This window comes from Lytechinus pictus, chromosome 5 (assembly GCF_037042905.1).
Source record: "Lytechinus pictus isolate F3 Inbred chromosome 5, Lp3.0, whole genome shotgun sequence".
NCBI classification, from domain to species: Eukaryota; Metazoa; Echinodermata; class Echinoidea; order Temnopleuroida; family Toxopneustidae; genus Lytechinus; species Lytechinus pictus.
Window position 1 is genome coordinate 39,219,677 of NC_087249.1, and position 26,924 is coordinate 39,246,600.

The window sequence follows — 26,924 nt, forward strand, 5'->3', positions numbered from 1 at the left end:
TCACGGATACAATTATTAATCATATTGCAAATTTGATGAAATTTTCATGGATTTTGACTGACTAATAGGGCTTTAAACTCATTGTTGTGATCTCGTGAGGTCTAAAAATGCCAAATTCTTTTGGATGCGCAATTCTTAAGAACATCATCCATTTTGGGTAAGTTTGAAGCTCTATAGCAAAAAATCAAGCACATGGACCCATGTTAAATTTTGCATATTTGGAATATTCAGGTGCTAAAGTATCTATGTGCAAAGTATGATGAAAATGACATGGATTTTCAATGTTTGAGAGCTAGACTACGGAACCACTCGCATTTTAGACGGTATTAACAGACTTTTAATCTTGTTTTCGGCGCATTTTGGGCTGTTTTAAGCCAACACGCAATACTGATAATTTGAAAACGAGCACATGGACCCCATAGTTTAAATGTCTTAACTTCTTTAAAATATATTCCCCTACTAATCTAGAGAGTATGATGAAAATGACATGGATTTTGAATGTTTGGGAGCAGGACTAAGGAACCATTCGTATTTTAGACATTTGGGACGGTATTAAACTTTTGCCCGTTTTAGCCGTATTATAGATTGTTTCAAGCCAACTGACTTTGGACACTGATAGTTTAAAAACGAGCACATGGACCCCATATTTTTAATATTCTAACGTCTTCAGAATATATTCCTCTACAAATCTAGAGAGTATGATGAAAATGACATGGATTTTGAATGTTTGGGAGCAAAACTACGGAATCATTCGTATTTTGGACATTTTGGACGGTATTATCAGACTTGTTTTCGGCGCATTTTTGGGCTGTTTCAAGCCAACTCGCAACCGTTTAGACACTGGTAGTTTAAAAACGAGCACATGGACCCCATAGTTTAAATGTCTTAACTTTTTCAGAATATACTTCTCTACTAATATAGAGAGTATGATGAAAATGACATGGATTTTGAATGTTTGGGAGCAGCACTAAGGAATCATTCATATTTTAGACATTTTGGACGGTATTATCAGACTTTTGTTTTCGGCGCATTTTTGGGCTGTTTCAAGCCAACTCGCAACAGTTTAGACACTGATAGTTTAAAAACAAGCACATGGACCCCATGTTTTTAATATTCTAACGTCATCAGAATATATTCTTCTGCAAATCTAGAGAGTATAATGAAAATGACATGGATTTTGAGTGTTTGGGAGCAGCACTAAGGAATCATTCGTATTTTAGAAATTTCGGACGGTATTATGAGACTTTTGCTTGTTTTCGGCGCATTTGGGGCTGTTCGATCAAGCCAACTCGCAACCGTTTAGACACTAATAGTTAAAAAACGAGCACATGGACCCCATATTTTCAATATTTTAATGCCTTTAGAATATATTCCTTTACAAATTTAGAGAGTATGATGAAAATGACATGGATTTTAAATGTTTGGGAGCGAAATATGGAACCATGTGCATTTTAGAGGGTATTAAGAGACTTTTGCATGTTTTTGGCACTTTTTAGGCGATTTTCAAGCCAACTTGTCACACTTGGGACACCAATAGTTTAAAAACGAGCACATGGACCCCATATTTTTAATATTTATGTCTTTAGAATATATTTTTCTACAAATCTGGAGAGTATGATGAAAATGACATGGATTTTAAATGTTTAGGGGCAAAACTACGGAACCATTCGTATTTTAGACGGCATTATTAGACTTTTGCACGTTTTGGGCGCATTTTCATGCCAACTCGCATCACTTTGGACACTCATAGTTAAAAAACGAGCACATGGACCCCAAATTTTTAAATTCCCTACACCTTAGATATACATTCCTCTACAATTTAGCCGAATTTGATGAAAATGACATGGATTTTGAAAAAAGTGCAGCTTACAAAATACTTTTTTAATTTTTGAGTAGATTCACGTCTTTGAAGATTTGTTTTTCCGAGTTTTTGCACCATTCTTGCCAAATGAAGGCGCTGCTGACTCCAACTAGATATAGTTTTACCAATTAAAAGACTTTCTCTTACTTTGGTATACACTTTGTTATATATCTAGAAAATTTGATGAAGTTTGATGCGGTATCCACTGAGTAAAGATAATTTTAACTCAATTTGGTGAATTCGTGAGGTCTAAGAGAGGCATAATTCTCTTGATTGCGCAAGATTGCATATCATTCAAATGCGGCGACTTTGAAGACCCGTAGAAAAAAAATAAGCACATGAACCTATATCATTTTTTGCATTTTCATAATGCATAGATACCAAAGTAACTCTCTGCAAAATTTGGTGAAAATGACATGGACTTCATTTTAACTGTGGAACGTCCTTAAATGAGCCATTATACCCAAATTATCTGATGTGTATTGAAATTTTAACCAAATTTTGACTTTTGACTTACCGGTAAATGTGGATTTATGAATTGGCTTGCAACAAAATGATGTTTAAAAAAATGTGATTGTCAAAATGAGGTCCCACCCTCCAGCTATTTATATTTAAAGAGATTGGGAGAAAATGAGAGGAAAGCTAATGAGAACAGAAGTAGAGGAGAGAGAGAAAAAGTAAAAATATAAGGTTAAGTTTCCAATTTGTAGGAATTTCCTTATTGTAGGCAGGATTAAGGATTCATCATCTTAACACCACAAAGGGTGATCTAAGAAAATATTTTGCAATCAATTGCAAATTTCTGTCGGCTAATTTTGAAGTGATAGCAAATTTATTTTAATTGCTTGTTGGAAGAGGCAGACCAGTAATCAAGTGTGATTTGCAAATTACCAGACTTATAATTGATTTTTGTTGACCAAAAATTGACTTACAATTGATTGGACGTATCATGCAACTTACCATAAGGTTATACACTAGCGAAACATTCCACAGCAATGGCAGAAAGTATCATCAATGCTAAAAATACAATAACTGTATAATGCTCTCAGAATCTGTGCTTCTCTGTAATGACATTTTCAAGTTAATGCACAATTTTTTAAAAACAAAATTTGCATGCCTCGTATATAGTCTGGAAACACATACTCAAATTGACATTAACAAATTCTACCTCTTCTTGGGTGGAGGCTAGAATTCAAACCCTCTGTCCAGGGAATTGTAAGTCTCACTAAAAATTTCTTCCTCTATGTTTATGGGGGTCGTGGATTTAAAACTTTAGTCGCAATTGAGGAATTTTAACATGATTGAACTGTAAGTGCATTTTAGATAATCAGCATCAATCCAGGCCACAGGCTCACTTTATTGAAACAACTGAGCCCTCCCATAAAAAGTTTGATTAACGATGATAAATCTATTTAAAAATATATAAAATAAGAAAAGAATATCGCAAGAGAATAATGAAAATAATAGAAAACAAAACCCCTACTTTATTCAGATTCAAAACATGCATGTGCATAAAATTTTGCATGTATGTGGCCTTTGCCAGGGGCGTCGATCCATTTTTCAGATTGGGGGGGCAAAATCATTAACGTTCCAAAGGCGCTCGATCGTACAAAACACCCACCCACACACACACACACACACATACATATATATATATATATATTATATATACACACACACACACACATATATATATATATATATATATATATATGTATATATCTATATATATGTATGACTCATGAGACACAGACACGTATCTCACTACACAGATAGTACGAGTGCCGAGAGTGAGCTCAAATTTCTTTATATTCTGAGCTGAAAAAATGACAGTTTACTGGACGTTTTTGATAAAGAACAAGCTATATATCCAAGAAAAGATGATTGCAAATTGAAGCAGTTCTTTTGAGGCTTAGAACTGAAAATGGGACATTTACATTCACCAATTCAATCATGAAAAGTATGGGTTTTTGCTACAGAAATGATGCGAGCGCGAAGCGCGAGCTGAAAATTTTTATATTCCAATCTGAAAAGCGCACATTTTGAGCACGATTTTAAATAAAGAACGAGTTGTTTATCTCAATCTCGCTTGCTGAACATTACAATCTTGTTTTTTTTTAATGCATATCCGGAATTATTGGGGGGGGCAAAATGATATGTTTGCCCCCCCAATATTTTCATTGGTGGGGCGATCGCCCCCCCCTGCCCCCCCAGGATCGACGCCTCTGGCCTTTGCAATATATACAGGGGCGCCGCTACTGGAGGGGGGTAAGGGCAGCAGCCTACCCCCCCCCCCAATAATACCGTTCTGACAACAATAAGGCAAAAAAAATACTGTACTTTCTACCAGGACCTTCTATTCTCTTTTTTTTCCTCCATACACATGTCTTTATTTTGTACTCGTATTTTTTAATGTTTATTTTCAGAATGCATTAAAATGTAATTTAAAAAATCTATACAAACAAATATAAATGGGTGTTTTGTCATAATTTATCAATAAACTTCGTGAAAAAAGACAGAGGTATAGCGCCAGCTAGTGTTGATATACGGTAGACGTTGTCCTGAACGACCGATGTACACACGAAGATTGCTGCTGCATTTAGCGGCAGTCCCAACTTTGCTAGCCCTGCCGCGCCCCGACTTCTAGTCTGGCAGCGCCGGCGACACCCGATCACGCCCTGATATCCAGATATCCAATCGTCTACGCCTACGCTACGGTACAATTTTCGAGTAGCGAAGTTTCTGACATTGATGGCTTTCCAACGTTAAATTAAAGTATTGAATTCCAAAGGTATGTACCATGCATGCAGTAGATCCAGATACTAACAGGATGGAATTATATCTCTTTTGAATGATTGAATCAATTGATAATTAGGCCTAAATGATAACTTTGTCTTTGAAAAGTTTGATAAACATGAAAATCCGACATGTCAAAGAGCGTTGCTGTGTTGTTAAGCCTGAGACTGAATGAGTTGGGTGTCTGTCTTTGGTTGGAGTTTTTTGGTCATTTTATTGTTGATAAATCCCCCAAGGCCCCCCAAGTGGGTAAATAACCAATGCAGTTCCTTACCGGATCGAGATTATTGAATGTGTTCACCCTGAAATTATGATGTGAATGGTATCAAATGGAAATAAGTTTTTCAGGATGGAAATAAGTTTTTCAGGATTGAAATGTGATCTGAGTGAGTGTGAGTGTGAAGGTTTTTTCCCCCTTTGGTTTTGAATTTGATAGGTGTAACATTTATACTAAGGCCTTAGTTAATTGTAAGTTAAGTTCTGAGGCTGAAATGGGCTGAAAATTGCAGGATATAATCTTTTCCTTAATTACCCTGTAATTAAAGTTCGCTCTTTTTATATCTGTTCTAAGATAATTGCTCAATAACCTCTTAAAAAGTTTTAAAGAAATATAAAAACATTGCCAATATATCTGTAAAGGTGCTTAGATTTTGTTCTGATGTATGAAGCACTATGAAAAAGCAGAATATTAATTATTATTAAGTGAGTGGAATGTTAAATGATACATTATTGACCATTTATCAAAACGTTAGCTTGAGCTTGGCAAGTAATACTAGTTATAATAGCTTGAAACCAATTAAAATTCAGTGGATGTTCAATTAGTTTTGTCTTTTGATTGCTTTTTTATTTTACTCTGTTATTACGGCCTGATCTGATCGAATAATATCTCTGCATGTTGAATCGAAGAAATTCCTTTCTCTAATTTCAGTGACCATCTTTTGTTGGCCCAGCCATGACGAGTGGAGTGAAATCCCCCCGGAACGTCAACAACGATCCTGGCCCTATGGTAGATTTCTCCTTTGCAAACCTCACATCGCTTCTAGGTAAGTATTTCATTTGAAAGGTTGATTTGATTTCAGAGTGCATCTCAAAGGCCCGGTAACGTAAAGCTTAGTGATTGATCATAGGGCTGGTTTCTACGATTGATTGCATTTATTATTGTGTATGACCAATCATAAAAATCAGCCATACAATCGATCACTATCCAGGGGCCTGTTTCATAAATATTAGCTACTGAAATCCTTCAATCTGATTGGCTGATAGTAAATTTGTTATAGAAATTGTGCAAAACAAGACCCAGAATTACTTTCCATTGATTACATGCTCTATAGGTAAAATTGCAAATATTTATGATTGAAAAAAGCCTATTATGTTTGGCTGCCAATGCTTGTTGTGCTATGCCATATGCCTGTCCATGTTCATAAGGGTTGGAATAAGATGAGGGTGTTTTAGAAGCTATTGTTTAAAATTCAGGTTTAGCTATGTTTGACCACATTCTTGGGGGTACAATTTCACTCATTACTTGGTCAAATGACAGACAATTGACCTAGGTAGTGTTTCACAGAAGGACTTGTCAGACGTTTTATCCGACAGCGCTGACTTATTAGCCAATCAAAATCAAGTTGTTAGAGCAAAAGAGAAAAAGAGTCATCAAAAGTAAAGAAAAAGGAAAAGAAAAAAAGAAGTCATCACTATAAAAAAATATCACTCCAGTAGAAAATTGACATGCCCTCCCCCCAAAAATAGAAAAACAAAAAAATATAAAAGGTCATCACTCCAATTACATCGAATCTTATGGGCATTTCAGGGGCAAATTCAACCTGCGCCTTGTGAAACTTTTCCCTTTAATAGGTGACAAAGTGAATCAGACATATTTTGCTTGTTTATAAGAAAATTTTACTTAAAAACATTCTGGCCTCAATCCTTTTTGTGAAAAGTAGATTCATCTCACCTCTGCTTTTTAAATCTCTCTTTTTAGAAATTGATGGTGAAGTGCCGAGGAACAAGACTTCGTGCAAAACCTTGAATGGAAAGTTCAGAAGTACCTCACTCAAGTTTAATAATAACAAGTTGGCAGACTTGGAAGGGCTTGAGAAAGCAGTTGATCTGCTAGAGAGTCCGTCTGATCTCGAGTTCCTGGACCTCTCATTCAATGAGATCTTAAAGCTGGACAATGTAAGTATTCACATGACATAGACACAGTGTGTGACATTTGGTCTAATCACCATTTATAGGTAGAAGAAGTTGAATTAGCTACCTGGGGCTCGTTGCATAAAACTTATACCATAAAAAAACTCTGGCAAATAAACAAAAACTCTGGCAAACAAAATTATGCCATTGAAAATTACACATTCAAAAAATTTTTTTTATGGCAAAAGTTTTATGCAACGGGCCCCTGGGCTTTTGAGTAGTTGGATTAAGTGGGTATTAGACCAAGAGCTGTGTAGACCAAATGGCATTTAGGCCAAATGATAATAGACCAAATGGGTTTGGCCCATGTGATTAGACTCTCTTGAGTCTGAGAAATATATGTAGACCAACTTACAAACTTCTAATCTGAGGTTACATAAGTGATCCAGATCACATTATTGATAGCTCACCCCAAGTGAGATTTGTCCCAAGACTTATTAAGTTATTTTCACTTTGTTGCTGCGCTGAAATAATTACCCGCCCAACACCAGTACCAAATGATTAACACCAAACTTGAAATGGATTTTGTTTTCTATGCTCAAAATACATTGGCCTCATCATTGCACCGCCATCTTAAAGGCTGAAGCCATTCCCTTGTATGCATTGCTCATCTTCAACAACTGTTAAGTGTGTATTCCTATATCCTCTGAGGGAGGGCGCTATGAGATTATGATGTCATATGCATAAAGGGCTATATTCTTCCCATTTTCGTCCCCTCTCATTTTTCCTAACAAACTACATGTCATTCTTTCTCTCACTATCTATCTCTCTCTAGGACATTCTGCAATATCCAAAATTAAAGATACTCTATCTCCATGGCAACATGATCAGCAAGCTGGAAGAAATCAACAAGCTGGCTGCGCTACCGAACCTGTACAACCTGGCGATCCACGGGAATCCCATCGAAAACGAACCGGAGTTCCGTCCATACATCCTCTCCCACTTGCCACACCTCAAGAAATTGAACTCCGCCCCGATCACCAAGGCAGACCACAAAGACGCGGAGAGGTGGAAAACTATTTGTGGATCCAAGAAGAAAAGGAGAAGACGGAAGGATACTGATTAGAGATTTTTTTTTCGAAGGTCTCTGTAATATTCACTCTAACACTGACACCTTGGCTATCGGGATGTACATATTATCAGGAATCTCACATTATTTTTATAATTCTGAATATTTTTTTAAAATTATCATTATTAATTTAATTTGTTTGGAGTCACCTGTGCCTGGGGGGTGAACAGCAGACTGAATCACTGTGACCCGCTGGTATGTGTGATATGGAGTGTAACTCATTGAAAAAAAATACATGTACATCTATAATACTCCAAAGGTTTCAGTATGTGGGGCAAGTGGGTATGCAGGCATTTTGTGAATTTACAACATTGTGCAAAAAGCTTTTGGCAAGCCTCAGGGTTCTTGCACCATTGTAAAATACCTGCGAGCATGCTGCATAGTCACAGACACATTTACAACTGTGCATTATTTGTATTATAACACATTTTATAGCATAAATTGTATTATCCTCTGCACAATTATAGATTTCATTGTATTGCTTGGAAATGTATTGTTCAAGTTTTTATAAACTTTGTTGTAGTTTTGTGGTTTTTTTTGTCTGTGTGTTAATTTTGCCAACTTGCACATGTGTTTTTTTATGCTTGAGAAGAATATAAACAGATAAACTGAATAATTAGTATGACACAATCACACTGGTACATTATTTGTACAGTAATAGTAATTCCTGCAGCAAGAAATTTACCCACATTGTGCTGCACTCAAACCAGGTGAGGTGAATGGGTTCCTGGCAGGATGAATTCCTTGAATGCACCAAGCACCTTTTGAAGCTGGAGCTAGAGTTGGGGTGAAATATAGTGCACCATTGAATAGGTAACTAGGTAACCGGTGCCTCATAATGCTATATGATATTATCATTAATACATTTGAAGTAATTAGCATAATTTGCATATTTTTTGTTAGCCTCTACACAATATATAGATTTTATTATATTGCTTGGAAATATATTGTTCTTAGCCAGGTTTTTTTTGTCTTTGTATGCCATCTTGCAAGTGTATGTATTGTAATTGTTTATTTTATGCTTGAGAAGAATTTAGACAAATAATGTAACCTAACTGTATTGTTTGTTTAGACATGCTGAATATATGTATCAGTAGATGAACCATTAAGAAGGATCTTTGATGTAATAACATAATTAACATCATGTATACAGTATATTGTATTCAGCCTAATTAGCATATTTATGAAAAATACATATTCAGTATATCGTACGAAGCCTTATTAGCATAATTATGAAATCCAATACATATTCAGTATATTGTAGGAAGCCTAATTAGCATATTTATGAAAAATACTTATTCATTATATCATAGGAAGCCTAATTAGCATATTTATGAAATCCAATACATTTTCAGTATATTGTAGGAAGCCTAATTAGCATATTTATGAAATCCAATACATATTCAGTATATTGTTACCTAGCATATATTTATGAGCAACTGATATAGAGAATAATGTAATCAGCCTAATTAGCATATTTATGAAAAGAAAAAAAATGATACATAAATATACAGTATAATTTAATCAGCTTGATTAACATATTTATGCAAAAAAGTCAACCTTATCCTCGTCAACAACACTGGGAGCTTTTCATTAAACAAATAGTGTTTTTTCACTGACAAATTTGGTCTGAGCCAATCAGATGCAAGGCTTTCAGTAGCTTATAACAAATAGTGAGAATTACCATTTGCTGTGAATATGAAATACTCCCTCTGTAGACATGTAGAAATTGTAAACAACTTTCAGAATTTTTGGTAAAATGATTTTGTTAAAAAGAATGGATTTATGTCATTTATGGATGAGGAAGTACAGTGAGCTTGTTGGATACTTTATCATGGGCAAACTTCTTTTATTAGTCTAATTATCATGACAATCAAATTTCACTTGAATGTATTAAGGCCACCGCACACCTTATGACTGTTCGCAATCCGATTTTGGAACAAATCGGAGTTTGCTCATTTTCTGAAAATGTGAATGGAACATATCATTTTATTTGAGGTTAAAATTAATTGAAAGAATACTAATATAACCATTTTGTAAGATTGTAAGCCTTTGTTTTGGAGTAAAGGCCAAATTAGTTTCAAATCGTAGCCAATCGTACGACTGCTATGACCTCATTACGACTAGATATTAAATTTGCTTTTATTCTATGATGATTTCGAACATTACACAGTAAGATATTCCAAGTCTCAATATTAGCATCAAATTCTACTAGGTTTTATTCCAAAATTGAGTCGCAGACCGATCGTAAGGTGTGCGGTCACCTTTAATTTCTGTTAAAAAAAAACAAAATCAAGACATTACATACAAATATAACATAATAAAATCAATAAGCCATATACCTTAGATGTAGATATCATGTAATTGTTGAAAGTAGTTCTTTTAAAATTGAAATTGGATGCCCATTAAAGCAGACTGATTGTGACATTTGGTCACCCAGGAAAAAAAGAAAGAAGTGATCGAACATAAGATAATTTGTAGAACTAATATATCATAAATGAAAAAATAAAACCTTCCAGCAGTTTGAATAGCAATATCATAGGTGAATGGCCACTAGGTCTACTCCTGCTTTGTCTGTTTTGTGCTTAGTCTCACCCCTCATGGTCTAATCCTTTGTTCATCTTCAACCAGTTTGTCTAATTGGTGACACGACATCTTCTCCAGCGACGATTGCTCCGAGCTTCATTTTGTCAAAGATATCGGGTTAGGGTTTGCGATAGGGTTATATGTTTGGTTTAGGATAGGGTATAGTGTTCATTCCAGGTTTGAAGTTGGTCATTCCATCCATGTGTGGAATTTGCAGCGGAGCTATTGTCGCCGAAGCACATGTCATGGAACCCTCTACCTATTTGGTCTACCCTTAGTTTGTCTAATTTCCAGTTAGGCTATACCTATTTCGTCTAATATCCACTTGGTCTAATGCAACTTAGCCTAAATGGTTAGATGAACCATTTATGAACCAAATTTTCAGTTAACAAAGTAAAATATAATAAGGAGATTAAGTGGAAATCAGACCAATTAACAGTGTCATATAATGAGAATAAGACTAAGTGGATATTACACAAGTATAGACCGAATGGCAGTTGGCTGAAATTGATAATAGACCAAATGGGTTTAGCCCATATTAGACCTATCTGAGAAGTAGAACAGCTGCATGTAAACCAGGTGAGAATAAACTTTAACAAGGACCCCGATGAAGATCAGATAAGATAAGAAGTTTATTTCAAGCGGGCTATCCTAACAATCTAAATTTGTTCAAATTTAGTATAATATTTTTTGTATTTCAATAGTGTTATATCATTCTTTGATTATGTATTGTTCTATTTGTATTTTGTATTTTTGATTGTGAATAAAACCAATCGACCAAGCAAGCTAGTCATTTGTGTAATTCAGGGGACTTCAAGTAAATTACATTTGGTATTATATATCTATAAGCAATGCAAATGTCTTTGATAAATATCCCTATTTTTAGCATGCATAACATTTTGTAAATTTTATTTTGTTATCACTGCCATTTTATACTTGGATCACCTAAAAAGATGGACGATTTTTAAGACATTCAATTCTTTTTGGAATGATTAGAACAAGTCCACCCCAACGTAGTAGATTTGAAATATACGAAAATCGCATAATTTCATTTAAGGATGTAAAAATAATAAAGTAATATAACATTTTTTCACAAACCACTTATTTGTATGTGAAAAAATCTGTGAAAGGTAGTGAGCAAACAAAGCGTACGTGAGTGAAAAATATGATCTTTTAAAAATGAAAATCTTATTTTGTGATAGATCTTGACAGGCTATTACAAATAATTACATTTCACCCCTTTCCTTTTCACCTTTTTTTCTTTTGTGTTCATGGTTGTTTAACTTTTTCTTCAGGGGTAGGGGGGGGGGGGGGCAGAGCCCCAATTAGGAATAATTGACTCCAGCCTATTTAAGGAACTAAGAAAATAGTCAGGCAAATGCATTCACTGACTTCTCAGAATGTTTAATATAAAAGTTTAGGGGAACTTTAAAATGTTATAAATTTCTTATTTTACATTTTATTTTGATGAAACGTTCAGCATCATGTGATGATTTGATTTGATTATTCTCCTCTAGACCTGTTTTTTTTTTTTTTTTTATTCATTTTTTTAAATCGACTTATAGAAGCATAGACTTACCGGCATTTTTTTAATCGGGGGGAGGGGGGGGGGGGGGTAGAGGAATGAAAAAATGGAAAAAGCAATTGCATAGCCAACCTGAATGATTCCTATTAGACCTCCTCTACCATTTTGGCTAATACTTTTGATTATGTTTTATAATAAACTTTGAAAGAAAAGTTGCAGATAAACATTTTTTTTCAAGTAAAATTTGCCTAATTCCTTCTCGATAAGTGCTGTTACAGTGTTACTCCCATTTTTGTGAGTTTTGTACTTTAGTATCCTACATTGAAAACCTCTAAAATTTACCCAACAATGATAAAAAAATAACGAAATAATATGGCAATAATTTATTCCATTTCAATTCCTGAGTTGGAATGCAGTGTTAATTGCAAAGTCATGTTATTTTTCATTCAATCAATTCAAGCAAGCAAAAGCAAGAAAATGGATGGCGCCCTCTACATGCCTCAAAACTAACATACCTTCACGCAAAATTTTTGGACGGACCGACAGCCAAGAAGTGTCTGAAGCTTATAAGGTCTACGATTCAACTATTTGTTAAGGAAAAGGCAGAGTAGGTCTACTAAAAAGCTGATATGAAGGTAAGTCAGTAATGAAGGTTTTAGTGACTTTTGTAATGAAACGATAGTGAAAATAACAATGTAATTCTGCCGGTCCGGTTGAGCAGTGCAACACTGCACTCCCAACGGATCTCTCGCGGTGGGCTGGTGGGGTAGCAACGGTAAACAACTCGTCCATGTCCGTGTTATCGCCATTGGCATTGGACGTGGAGGGGGTGTTTGGACACTTTTGTCTTTTGTCTTGGACTTGGCCCAAATCAGATTTGGGAGGCATAGCGTAGGGCATATAGGCCACACACCCCCAAACAGCTCGAGCTAACGTTATAGGATTGCTAGTATTTAGTAATGCTATCTCAGTCAATTCACTCGCAATACATGTGAGTGGATTGATGCATGATCATGATGTCATTGTCAAACTAAGTCAAACTTTTTAATTATTCCACTGTTCCAATGTTCGATGAATCAATTCAATGACTCTCAGCTGGCACCGGGGGGGGGGGGGGGGGGGGCGGCACAGGGCATTGTTGTAGACAGCTGACAGCCGTCTGTTTCGAGGAGTTTTTTAAGTTTTTAACATTAATTTTTTTTTATATTTCTCCTCGTACACAAACGGCTCACGATCGTGCAGCCGCCATTAGGGGGTTAGCAATGCAAACTCCCCCTGATGGGGCTCATCAATTTTTTTCTTTATTTCATAAAAATATATAAAAAGAACTCGACCAAAATAAAGGTTATTTATCCGTTTTAGCCTGAAATGCACCAAAACGGGAATTAAAAAGGGGAAAAACAGAGACTTGTTTCGGCTGTCGTGCAACTCCCACTTTCCTTGTTTATCCGAACTGAATACATGAACATATGGCCATTGCGTCCCTGTACAGATCGAGTTAGAACTTCGATCTCTGTAATTGGTGAGTGGAGCCAACGGAGTTCAGCGAAACAACCAATATAACAGAGACCGAAGCTTTAGGTCTAAGGACATTGTAACTTAGCCCCTGCTGGGTGGGCATGCCATAATGGAAATAAATTTCATCATTATTAAAGCCATGATATATATAGGAAATATGTTTCATTCTTTTTTCTTAAACTTTAACAATCAGTTTGTTCATAGATCTAACTGTTAAAATAAAAAATTATCAACTTCGTTTGGGGGGGCTGAGGGGATCAGGGCCGGGGACATGACAATTCAATGTATATTTAATAACTTGTACTTGTATATTTCCTTCCTCCGGTCTTCGGAGATCGGCGGCAAGCCGCAGAGTTCAGGTCCTTTCTTGATGGTGCTGTCGACATTGATGGATTTTTAAGATGTATCTTAGGCAGTGACATGTCAGAGAGGAAGCAGAGGTGGAGGGCAGGGAGTGTGAGGGAAAGAGGATGCAAGGATGAGGGGGTCATTTCCAGTGAAATCATTTAGGATGTGTGCAGGCAAGTCAAGGTTCCAGACGCTGCGTCAAGAGGACTGGACATGAGGCAAGAAAGTGGGTAGTGGTTTCTTCCTCTAGAGAGCTGAGCTTGCAGGTTGGGTCTGTGCTCTTCCCGATGGTGACTAGGCGTTGTTGTGTGGGATAAGTGGACGTAAGCAGCTGAGCGCGTAAAATCACAGCTGATCGAAGATGTGTCGGTAGTGAAGAAGGGTAAAGTGACGATATCTTGGGGAGCATTGAGAGGTTACTCCATAGGCTGAGGGATGAGAATTTCTCAATGCACACTCTGGCTTCTTCCATTTGGGCATCATACACTTTACTCCTGCACAGAGTTTTCCAGCGGTGGTATGAGAAATCTTCAGATAGGAGAGAGGTGAGTGAGGGAAGGTTGTACTTAGAGAGCAGTTTATTCCAATAGATGATAGTAGGAGTCTTGGTGGAGAGGGCATGGAGGAATGAGCGAAATTCAAATCTACTATGGTCGATGTTGAAGAGCTGTCCTATCAGAAGGAAAGTGTTCAGTTCAATCTCGCGGGAGAGGTGAAGTAGGTCGGTTAACAGGAAGATAGAGATATTGGGGGCAGATCTCGGTAGACCCAAGAATTTCTGGAAAGGGAGTGTTGGGCAGAATCAAGTTTGTTGAGTGAGGATTGAGTGAAACACAGGAGCTGTGAGCCATAGGTTATTTCGGGGTAGGCAGAAAGTTTTCCAGAGCTTCGCAAGGGTGTGGGGGAGGAAGAGGTTATTGCTGCTGTTGCAGAGATGCCAACCCTCCCGATTTCATCGGGAGGCTCCCGAAAATTAATCCCAACTCCCGCCCTTACGATTACCATCCTTTTCCTCCCGAAATTACAATTTTTTTGCATTGATCAAATTGGATTGGAAGTACATGTATCGTCTGCTAACTTTAGCATGTAGTAACTTCATTACGTTCGCTGCTACTAAATTCTGTGTGAAAGGCAGACAAATAAGGAGCAGCGAAAAGCTGGTGCATGTGATATGCCCAACGGGAATCCACTGTGCACCAGGCCGGTAGGCCCGGCTAGCTTTGCGAGGCGTGTGCGCTCGCGGCCGCTGGATTTGTCGAGTCGTGCGGTGGAATATCGGTGTGTGATTTCGGCGTATTGATGGGTTGATATTGACACGAAATGGCGGAAAATCAACAAAAGAAGACCAAGAAATGGTCTCAGAAGTATAAGACTGAATACAGTCTCCAGTACCCGTGTAATCCGAAGTCGGAAAGAGGAATTTACCATGCATTTTGCACAATTTGCAGCGTGGACATTTCAGTTGAGCACGGAGGTCGTGATGATATTCGGAAGCACGTAGGGAGCAAACGGCATACGGACATTGCGAAGACGAGATCTTCGAGCTCCATTAGTACCCTGTTGGCTCATTTCACCAAGCAAGGGACCAGCGAGGAGGAAGACGTTACCCGCACTTTAATAATAATAAAGAGGATAATTCCTCATTATTATTGTTGAACAGGTACTTTTCTTCTATTGTCCCCTCATTTTTTTTTACATGTAAAAATGCATATTTGATATTTTTATGTTAAAAAAGTGGGAACAATGTTTTTTTTAAAACATGTGAAATGCTCCAAAATAAGGGTCAGATTGCACCAGAGAGCATCTAGAAACCCAGAGCTTCCAGGGCCCTAAGGCGGGCCCTAGACCCCGGCCGCAAGGGTCGAGCGCTCCGCGCTCGAGATGTGCACTGTGCGCACATAATTTGGTGTCGGTTGCAAATCCTCCCTAATTCTGATTTCCAAAAGTTGGCATCTCTGCTGTTGCTACCGATGATGGCGAAGAGGATGTTGTATCCCTTGGTGATTATGTGTTGAGTGTGGTCATACGGGATGGTTGATTTGGTGATGCCAAGGTGGGGATGATGAGAAACCTCTCTGATTCTGTAACCGTCAATGAAGAATTGGCAGGATGGGTGGATGCTGCCCTTTGACTTGAAGATGAGGATGGCACTTTTGGAGGGATTCATCTGTGACATTCAGCATTTGCTGAAGTTCAGTGGGAGAACTTGCAAGAAGGGCAACATCATCAGCAAGGATTATTACACCTGCGTGTCTATTCTGGAAGGTGCAGCCAAGCCCCTTGTCCTGGAGAGTCTTGATGAGGCCATCAACGAATACGTTGTACAGCGTGGGAGAGAGTATTCCTCCTTGTCTGACACCCTTGTTTAGTGGGATGAAGGAACTGACAGAACCTTTCCAGGTGACACGGCTTGAAGCACCTTGGTAGAGGGCGTTCAAAGTAGATTGTACAGAGGATGGAATTGGTGTGTCTTTTGAGAAGAGGGCACTATGAGAAACCGAGTCGAAGGCTTTATTTGCATCCAGAAGGGCAAGATAGGTAGTGTTCATAGCAGATATGTTGAGTTCAATTGAGAGTTGGAGGGTGAGAGAAGTAAAGCCTAACTTAGAATCATCTGAATGTGAATGACCACAAATAGGTTTTTTTAAAGATGATTTTTGTGATTTTACATGAAAATTCATTCGATTTGTGTATTTTTTATGTTTATAAAATTTTGAAATTACTTCATATAAAGCATGAAAATGGGTTGCGAATTTCAGGATGCAATCTTTTCAGTAGGCAGCTTCCTGATATCCAATCACTAAATTTTATAGAGTTGTACTCAAAGGCCCATTTTAAAGAGAAATGAAAAACTTTTTTTTTCACATCCCCATTCATCTCACCTCAGTTGAGTGTGACTTAATATGGTTGAATTTCTTGCTGAAGAAAATTAATGCCTGTGACCTGTTGCATAAAATTTTTGCCATAAAAAAACTCTGGCAAATAACAAAAAAACTGAAACTGACAAAAAAAAAATCAAAATTCTGCAATTGACACTAAACACTAAACGTGTATTGAAAAACTCTTGAAAAAAAATGCCATGGGGCCTAGTTTTTTTTTTATACAATTCAAACCCACAACCCTCTCACTAAAAGAAAGGAATCAGAACCAAAGCACCATGATGCAGGCAAAAAAAAACTGAAATAAGTAAAAATCATTTTTCATTTTTTTGGGCTACTTTACACAACCTCCTGCCAAAATCTGCAACACTGAATAAGCTTTAACATTGCAATGAATGAGTTTCTGTATTTTTTCACGTCTCTTTTGAGTATTTCAGAGCTGAAATTGCCACTAGTTTCCATGTATTTCTCCCCTCTATAGCTGAATGTAGCTTTAGCTTTGAATCATGATGATGAATGTAATAATTCCCAACCTTTTATTATCTTGTGTTGTAGAGAGTGTTTCAGCTGTCAGACAAGACCCATGGTCCGGGTCCTGTCAGGTTCTGTTGGCAAACAACTCTTGGTAATTACCTCGCCACCTATGGCGCTGATCACAACGTTCATATTTACGATCGTCATGGTGAACGTAGAGATGAAATCAACCTACCCGGGTGAGTGAAGTACATCAACAGTCTCCCTTTTTGGTCTTGCCCTTTGAGGGAAAGGCAAGACGGAACGATCCAAATCAGGCAAAAAAAGAATATATATTTTTGTTTGTTTTCGGGACCTACTTCTTAAAAAGAACCTACTGCGTAAATGTGCAACATTGGATAAGCTTTAACTTTGCAGTGAATGGGGTTTTCCAGGGCTCTTTTGAGCATTTCAGGGTCGAAAAATGCCCGAGTGCCCATGTATCAATTTTCCGTGATCCAAATAGTGTCCCTCATGATTGTTAAATTTACCTGCAAGACCACAGTTATGTTGTACCAAAAAATGCGAAATGATAAGATTTCATTAACTGTCCAATGCCTATCATCATAGATTTGTGGTTGTGGTAATTTAATTATTTCAGCAATGTCAATCGTGTCAAGGAAAAACAAATAATGTGCTTTTCCAGGACATTCCTTTTAATAGTAGTAATACAAGAATTATTATACAGTATGGTATGTCTTCTTTTGGTATTATTTCCACTGTAGAGAGTGGGAATTTTAGTAACTTTGTTACCACCTTTGCTCTAACATTTTTTTTTACATGAACCTCTGTTAAATTGTGTATGGATTTCAAGAATTGTCTCTTAACATTGTAATTTAAAAAAATGACAGTTTTATTGTTATTTTCATAATCATCATTGTTTATGTATTTTTTAAATAATGATAATGATTATTTCTACCTTTTCATCCATTCCGTGGCTTGATCAGATCCTGCACAGGCATCGGGTGGGACAGAGATGGAGACACCTTAGCCCTGATATGTGACAAAAGCAGCGTGGTGTTTCTCTGGGACGCCAACAGCCATCGCAAGTCTCAGGTCGACAGTGGTTTCAAGGATTCATTGACCTATTTGCTTTGGTCAAAGTCTGGCCCACAGCTAGCCATCGGGACAACAAAGGGCAATCTTCTTATCTACAATCATCAGACTTCAAGGTATTTTGTTACATTTTTACAATTTGAAAAAGATTGAAATCAACTGTGTGGGGTTTTATGCTATGTTATGTTGATTAATGAATAGTGATATATACTCTGGATCTAATAAGAGGAATAACATTCTCTACTTAATGAATATAGCATAGGTTTTATACGAAACATCTACATGTAAACGTCACTTTTTCAGAGCTCCTTTATCAGTTAGAACATTTTACCAAACCAAAACTCTTAATTACTTCATACCTTTTATATTTAGAAATAAGAACTTGATATTTTCACTGGCAAGATAATCAATATTTTGGGGGCAGGAATTAAAAGTGCAAGGTCAACATGAGTGACTTTAGATTTGACATTGTGGATCTCAAACCAGAATTACAGTTCTCAATTAGAGCCTGAAAACCTTAGTGAATATAAATGAACACAGCTTTTGTTTTAATGGACGACATAAATTTTATTTTATATTTCTTTAACTCGACTAAAGAATAACTGCACTGATTACACGTTCATCAAATTTTTTAAATGAAAAATGTCTTTTTTGTGTGTCCGTCTTATTTTTGAGTGAATTTTTATTTTTCTTGAACATTTTAGGAAAGTGCCCATCCTCGGCAAGCACACAAAGAAGATAATCTGTGGTGCATGGAGTGCTCAGAACCTTCTTGCGTTGGGAAGTGAGGACAGAACTATTACAGTTAGCAATGAAGATGGTGACACCATAGCAACGGCAAGTTTACAAGATCGATAGTTTCAGAGCTGCCGAACTTTAGAACAGCAAATGAGCATTTTTATCTCCAAAATGAATATTTTTACATAAAAAAATAACATTTTCATTTATTAGATGTTTTTTCAGTATAAGATTTATGAAATAATAATTTATTGACTTCAAACCTTGTTTTCTTTATTTTGCATTGTTGTTAATGTTTAATCAATCCTGCTCGTCTTACATTCTTGTGTATCACGATGGCCTTTCATCAACATTAATCGTCTGATAAATTTCCTTGGTTTTGATTGGCTAACAAATAGCAGACGTCTCAATATTTGTATGATAACTGTCAGTTAGTTTTATGAAATGGCCCGGGTATTATATAGCTGTCTACCCTCCATGCTTGATTTCAACTTTCTCTTCAATCTCATGCAAAACCTTTATGAATCATAGTTTTTATCATAGAGTTGTCATTCAACATTATGTGTAGCTACGTGATGTTAAGATTGTTTTCTTGAATCCATTAATCAGAAAACGTTTTTCTTGTTTCGTTTTCAGACTGGAGTGCGGTTAGATCCATCCGACATTCAGTTCTCAGAGATGAAGGTTGATGAGAGGACATCTTCGGGAGAGTCAACGGTAGGTTGTACTTTATGTTAACATGATCAAAACCCCTTGTTCAAAACTGAAGCCTCACTTTGGTAAGTGTTCAGTGATAGACAGATGTTGACTGCTGCAGGGAAGTTTCCATCCTAAAAATAAGTATTCAAAATGAACTGATATCTACCGTGCTTTGTGAATCCCTTTCAGATAAGCGTCATCGTTGGAAAGAAAACATTATTCCTGTACAACTTGGATGACAGAGACAATCCGATAGAGCTTGCCTTTCAGCAGAGATATGGTTCAGTGGTTGCATACACATGGTGAGTCTTTACATGGATTCAAAAACATTATTTGTTTTATTTTAGACCCTTTCTATCTAGGTACACTCTAGCTAGTAGTTTTGATCATTTAATCTTATATATCTTTGCTGCTGTTCTCACAAAGAAAATGCATGGGATGTTTCCCTTATGCAATCAAAACATATTCTTAAGTGGTATTTTAAGCCATTAAATACAAATTTGACCTGATTCTTCCTCCAAATCTCAACCTTTTTTTTACAAAAAGATTGCATTGTATATTTTGGGTCTGCTTAAAAATAAAAAAATGCAGTTTGTCAGATGCGGGCAAAAAGTTTTATTTTAGGCCTAAGCTATGAACTATGAACAATATTTAGTGCATCCCAGAAAAAAGGAAACCGGGATTCCCACATCTTTTTCTTCAAAGGCAAATTAGTTATGATAATTCATTTTCATCATCATACAAATCAATTATTCCTCTGCATTTTCATACCTAATATGTGACGAACACTTCACGCATTAATGAGCAAGACGAGTTTGAAATTTTAATGTCAGAATCAGGTTGCGCAGAAAAATTGGAAGAGATCGGTTTGGGATAGGACAACCGTGCGTATTTGATGATTGGCTCATTAGCATTTCTTTTATATTTGTTAAGTTTTTCTAACTGATCCCTGAAATGAGAGTGGATTCAGATTAACGTGTGAGTTTCGGCGCAAATCGTTTCTGATAGGTCGCCATATTTATTGATTGTTATATGCCATGCGTGAATGATTTGCTGTCATAATGCTGTTGTTTTCAAGTTAAAGATGAGATTCCACTCTTACCATTAGTATCAAGTTCATAGTAGAAACGTGTTTAATAATTGTGAAATCTATCTCAGAAAAAGGGTTTCCTTTTTTGTGGGATACCATGATTTATGTATGCACAGGTATGGAGATGTTTGCATTTCACTATAAATTAATGAATTATGAAAAGAGATACTTTGATTTATTAATGCACAATGAATGAATGAATTATAAATCTGATTTACGTACACACAGGTATGGAGATGGCTACATCATGCTCGGGTTCTCCAACGGTTATTTCATCGTTATCTCAACTCATATGAAGGAGATTGGTCAGGAACTATTCCAAGCCAGGGACCATAAAGACTCCTTGACTGGTATCGCTATCTCGCTTTCACTCAATAAAGCGGCATCATGCGGCGATAATTGGTAAGACTACTTAATCACACAATATCATTCTGTATTTCATGGTTTGGTTTCTAATTACTTTTCCAGAGAATAATTTTCCTGGCATGGCATCGCAATTTGCTACACATTATTGAAAGACAGCGACACAAAATTGTTGTGAATAGGACTTTTACATATGACTGTACATAACTTAGTTGAGAACTTGTCTCTTATGACCCAAATTGCTTATCAAGTTCGATAAGAATTATTTCCTGATTTTTGTGGTTGATTAATAAGATGTTGGAAGTCTGATCTACCTGCAGATGTTTGTGACGTGGATATACAAATAAGTGTAAATTTAGGGTTACAAGTCGGTGCCTTTTTTTTAGAAGCAAAGTTCTTATCTATTCCTTTGCCCTTGTTCTCCCTTTCACTGTAGAATATATGTATGAGGCATTGAAAATGTATCATTAACCCTTAACGTGCCAAGAACACATATCTGTGCATCCACTGGAGTGCAATGGTCATACAGCTATTGTTATGCCTATTGCATTTTGAGGAGTGCATTGCATGCATGAGTGATTCCATTGTTCAGTATACCATATGGTCAAGAGGTTTAACATTACTCTCAGGAGTGATTCCTTTTTTTATTAATAACAAAATTAAATATAGACTCTTTGAAAAAAATGGCACTCGCTGATTACAGTGAATGGCACATTAAGAGTTAATGGCCTGAATTGCTTTAGAGGTACGACAATACAATAGATTTGAAAAGCATTGGATTTCAATATAATAATGGGCCAATAAAAATTTAGTATAGATTTCCTGAATTGAAATAGGGATATGATGGGTATAGTAATCTGTAAACACATAGAATTTCATTGTGATGATTGGTCAATTCATACATGTATAGTAACTGTGCTATATAAATGGACCATGTTATTATTATTATTAGTTTGAAAATTTAGTATGAATGTCTTTAATTGCTTTACAGTACCATGTTGTTATATCAATCATAGACGTTCAATTTATTTTGAATAATGGCCAGTGGAAATTTATATTTGATATAAAGTACCCCAATCCAACCCAATTCAATCTTATGAAGAATGATGAATTTTAACTTTCACAAACCCCAGCATCAAGATCCATGACCTCTCTGACCTGAAGGAACTCTATGCCATTATCAACCTGGAAGAGGAGACCAAGGGACTAACCGGGATCGATTGGACACAGGACGGTCAGCTACTGGCCATTGGGACCCAGAGAGGTTTTATGCATGTATATCTGACCAAGCTGCCTATCCTTGGCGATGCCCATGGTACCAGGCTTGCCTATCTGACCTCTCTACTAGAGGTCACAGTGGTCAATCCTATTGAACAGGTGAGAGTCACACTACTCAATACTTTTTCATCATTCGTGGAGTACCGCAAGGGTCCTTGGGTCCAATATTATGTTCTCAGTTGTATATAAAGTGGTCTACCTAGTTCATTCCAATCGTAGGTGGAGTACCTCAGGGGTCCATGTAAGGTCCAACATTTTTTCACTTTCATCAATCCTTTAGAACATAAAGCAATGACCTACTCAGTTCATTGTTATTACTGGAGTACCTCAAGGGTCCAACTTAGGTCTAACATGCACATTAAGATAAAACTTCTCAAAATATTTTGTCTAGAGTTGCTCAAATTGAATATTGAAAAGTGTTTATCTTTTTTACTACCACAAAAAGAGTTGTTGTTTTTTGCTTGCTTCAAATGGAGGTGAATTGAAAATTTGTTATTATAACCACAAAAATTAGGTCCTAAAAATTGCATTTCAAAAGAGAATTTTTGTTCATCATTATCTGAGCGTGGCATGTTCTCCCAGATCCTTGCTCCAGGTGGCCGTTCATTAAAAAGGTAGACCCATTAAGATGTTGACTGATCAACATATTAATATCATAGGCTGTGTGTTATTGGATGAAGCCTGTTTCAAATGATGTGTCTGAGAGCGTTTGTGTGTGTTTGATAACTGGGGACGAAATGTGACACTTTACTATCAAAATGGGGATGTCTCCTAATATGGGGAAGGTCCCCATTTTTATAGCTCAAATGGCTCCAAATGGCTCCAAATCGAATGTAGATATTGCTGAACTACATAAGAAAATTGTGTAAGATTTGCTTGCATCCCTAATGTCCCCATTTACCCATGAATGCCATACACAAACACACAATTGTCTCCACATGCATGATGCAATCAAAGTGTGTGGGTGTGAACAATTTTTCAAAGGGGATTTAATGATGCATTGTACATGTACTTGTTTGATATTTCACTTGTAATTCACATTTGCACCCATCGTTACGGTCCCGTCACGATCACTCTCACTGATATCTTTTTTTGTGAACCTTAACATATCAGAGACGAGTGGGTCGCATGAAGGCAAGTACCTTTCTCTCTCTTCCATTCAACATCCTTTCCCGAGCAACTTTCATTTATTAGATTTATGATTTCTGGTCAATTCTTCTTAATTTCCTATAGCATTTCTTGAAAAAAGCCTTGACTAGTCTACAGAGCACGATATAGGTCCAATTTATTTTCAATATTATTATTTATGATTATTAATATTATTGTTTTTATTATTGTTATTATTATTCTAATTTTTTTTATTTTTATTATTACAATTATGAATATTATTTTAAATATTCTTATCATTATTATTATTTTCATTATTTTATTATTATGTTATTATTTTTCATTATCATTATTATTGCTTGATGGTGTTTGGGAAATTGAATCAAACGCCATGGCTGTGCATATCCTTATGATTAGCCTCAATGCCCCTCTTGGTTGCTTTGAGATTTTTGTGCCCTTTTTTCATTTTCTTCTATTTGTGCCGTAATATAGAGTTGTTCCCTTTTAAAAAGTTACCCTGCCTCTAAAAATTACCAACATTTTAGGCCTGCATTTGATTTGTTTAAATTTCTATTTATTTTGGAGTTAAGGAAACACTTACATGTATATAAGATATTCTATTGATTGATTTTTTAATGATTCTTTCAAATAATGGGGGGGGGGTCTTACTCTCGTGCAACCTTCAATGTAGGATGTGGAGCACTAAATATCATGAAAATACATTAAGAGTATAAATTTCTACATATTTTGTGCCCAATTTTATTTCTATTGCTTAAATAAAACTATAATCTTTTTGCTTTTTCTTTCATATGACCGCTCTTTCAATGTTTTTTTTTACCCTTTTTTTTATTCATAGAAATTTTCTTTTCCTTCACTTAATTTTACATTTCCTTTTAGAATTTTATACTCGCCACATAAAAATATTTTTTCTGAATTTACTCAGGTTTATGTAGCATGCTGCCTGCTACGCTTTGCAAATTTAATTTGCAATTCATTTATTTTTTTTGTTTTTATTTGTTTCATCGGAATGCATATGTAGTTATTATTTGATAGATGAAAGTGGCATGCTTGTGGATGGATGTTTGTTTTATGTTACAGATAAATTGAATATGTTGTTAATTGGTCTTGGAGTAAAGACAAGCAAAACGAATATTCAAAAATGTTTCTGGCCCTGCATTGCCATGGTAACAACATTATGGCAATATTGAAACCAGGGAAAAATACTAAAGCTATTATATTCATTTTTTCATCTCAACTTTTTTTTGTTAAGTTTTTCTAAGCATTTTTACCTATTTCTGTGTAGCTTATTTTGTGAATGTTTTGGACTCATTCTCATTGTCACAACTCTTGTTGATTCTCTCCAATCTGAATTATATCAAATGATTCTTTTGTTTTAGTCTTATTCCTGTGATCACCTTTTTTTTCTTTACCAATGACGTTAACAGTAAAGTGGCAAAACAATTAGCATCTATTTTTTTTTGCTTATCATTATCTCGCCTGCAGAGCAGAATGAGATTATAGGCGCTGCTTTTATGACGCCGACATAAATTGGTTTCATTTGTACCTTACATGTAGTACAAACCGTGGACTAATTTGACAGTGTATGCAATGAAAAAAATCTGCGTAGTCCACGGTTTTGTACCATGGTACAATTGAAACCACCTTTGTGAACTAGGGCCATTAAAGTTATGTAGTCATTTAGAGAATAAGTTTCGATGTGAAAGATATTGTTAAACTTTACCGTACAACAGGAGCCTGCTATACCCATTGCTATCGAAGTAGAGCCGACATTTGTTGCCCTTGGACCGTACCATTTGGCTGCGGGGATGAACAACAGAGCATGGTTTTATGTACTCAGTGACAAAGGTAAGTTCTCACATTTAACTCTCATAAAATCAGTGTTACTTTATTTTTCTGAGCAAATTATTTGTCTAATTTTGTGGCCTTGATTAAAGTACAGTATATTGGAAAAAATTAATGCACAATATTTGTTATTTGATTGTTAACCTATTCCTGAAATCATTTACTTCATTATTTCCAGGAATGAAAAAGATGAATGTGCATATTAAATAATTATTGTTCATGTGTCCTAAAATAGTTTTTAAATGAGTATTGATATCTTTTCAATGAGGGAATGTTATACAGAACTTTCTTTGAGAAAGTGTCTAGCTCAAGTTCTTAATGGTGTTTTTTGTGTATAGCAAATTGAAAAATATTCTTTCAAAAATAATTGAAAAATCTATGAAACACATTAGGATACTTCAAATAAAAACAAGAAATGAGTTTCATTCAGCACTGTGCATCTGTAGGAATCACCTAGAACTTCTATTGCAAGGGTCCTTTAAAGCCCAGCTCACACTATGCGATCCAATGCCGCACGATTTTTTGATAAATAGTATTTTGCATTAAATATGAAAGTTCCAAGAAGTACGATTATTTCATTTTAAGTTCCGCATAACGTTAGGAATAATAAAATCATAATTTTACTTTGCTGCAAGCCCTGTGATCAGAATAAAGTCCGAATTGGCTTCAAGTCGCTGCCGATGATGACATCATTAGTACGATTTGGGTTTGAATTTGTTTGAATTATTCCTACAGGGAAGCTCGAACTAGACTGAATTTCGATTTCAGTAGTCCTACCACTATAATACTCTGATTGGTAAGATTTTATTGGTTGGAATGTCCGTATCAAATAGTATTACAATTTCTTTGAAATTGGGATCGCAAGGAATCGCATAGTGTGCGCCAGGGCTTAACAACCAAATAGTGGACTTGATCGCACAGTAAGGATCTCTGTGTACCAACCTTGAATCACCTTCAATGCAGTAAACTTGTACTAATCAGAGAATTCTGGCAATATTTTAGATTATTACAGCATACAGTCCATGCAGACAGGATGGTGTAAGTTATACAAATGATAATTGTTTTTTCACCTTTCCATGTACATCCCCATTCATACATGTATTTTTACACCTATACCATAAAGCATCTATACTGACCACGCTTCCCAAATTGTACTATCCTGATATTATCGTAATACATCTGAATATCATACAGAATATATTTGCTAACCTATACTGCAGAAGCGGATCCACGATTAACTAGGGATTGGGTTCACTTTTTCTTCCAAAAGTTTTATGAGCAAAAAATATAGAAACAAATTATTACTACAATGACCCCCCCCCAAAAAAAAAAAAGAAGAAAAGAACTACTACTAAGAAAATGATCATAATTTGAGAATGATCCATTTGCATATTTTATTAATGAGAATAATAGTATTAGTGATAATAATGATAGTACTTGTATTT

The 26,924-nt window shown here is 36.0% G+C and overlaps 2 protein-coding genes across 3 annotated transcripts in view; both read left to right on the plus strand.

Annotated features, from left to right (window-relative positions):
* Positions 1 to 4,366: 4,366 nt before the first annotated feature.
* Positions 4,367 to 11,287, plus strand: LOC129260225 (leucine-rich repeat-containing protein 51-like). Its single transcript, XM_054898249.2, has 4 exons — positions 4,367 to 4,652; positions 5,586 to 5,700; positions 6,636 to 6,832; positions 7,623 to 11,287. Exons 2-4 carry the CDS (start codon positions 5,610 to 5,612, stop codon positions 7,911 to 7,913), a joined length of 579 nt encoding a protein of 192 aa, XP_054754224.1. The 5' UTR covers positions 4,367 to 4,652; positions 5,586 to 5,609; the 3' UTR covers positions 7,914 to 11,287.
* A 1,233-nt stretch (positions 11,288 to 12,520) lies between these two features.
* Positions 12,521 to 26,924, plus strand: part of LOC129262013 (WD repeat-containing protein 19-like) — a 31,969-nt gene continuing 17,565 nt past the window's right edge. The window contains exons 1-10 of one of the 2 annotated variants that reach the window (XM_064100353.1): positions 12,532 to 12,662; positions 17,328 to 17,485; positions 18,233 to 18,457; positions 19,046 to 19,178; positions 19,716 to 19,796; positions 19,968 to 20,080; positions 21,097 to 21,270; positions 22,365 to 22,608; positions 25,368 to 25,482; positions 26,482 to 26,517. In XM_064100353.1, the coding sequence (XP_063956423.1) occupies positions 12,657 to 12,662; positions 17,328 to 17,485; positions 18,233 to 18,457; positions 19,046 to 19,178; positions 19,716 to 19,796; positions 19,968 to 20,080; positions 21,097 to 21,270; positions 22,365 to 22,608; positions 25,368 to 25,482; positions 26,482 to 26,517 (1,285 nt within the window). In that variant the 5' untranslated portion in view covers positions 12,532 to 12,656. Of the gene's footprint in view, positions 12,663 to 17,327; positions 17,486 to 18,232; positions 18,458 to 19,045; positions 19,179 to 19,715; positions 19,797 to 19,967; positions 20,081 to 21,096; positions 21,271 to 22,364; positions 22,609 to 25,367; positions 25,483 to 26,481; positions 26,518 to 26,924 lie in introns of both variants that reach the window. The other variant, XM_064100354.1, reaches the window with a different exon arrangement.

Excerpts from the sequence above, each read along its gene's own strand:
- LOC129260225 (XM_054898249.2), top strand. The coding sequence starts at position 5,610 with ATGACGAGTGGAGTGAAATCCCCCCGGAACGTCAACAACGATCCTGGC. Across the intron at positions 5,701-6,635 it reads AAACCTCACATCGCTTCTAG|AAATTGATGGTGAAGTGCCG; the intron begins GTAAGTATTTCA and ends CTCTCTTTTTAG. Across the intron at positions 6,833-7,622 it reads AGATCTTAAAGCTGGACAAT|GACATTCTGCAATATCCAAA; the intron begins GTAAGTATTCAC and ends ATCTCTCTCTAG.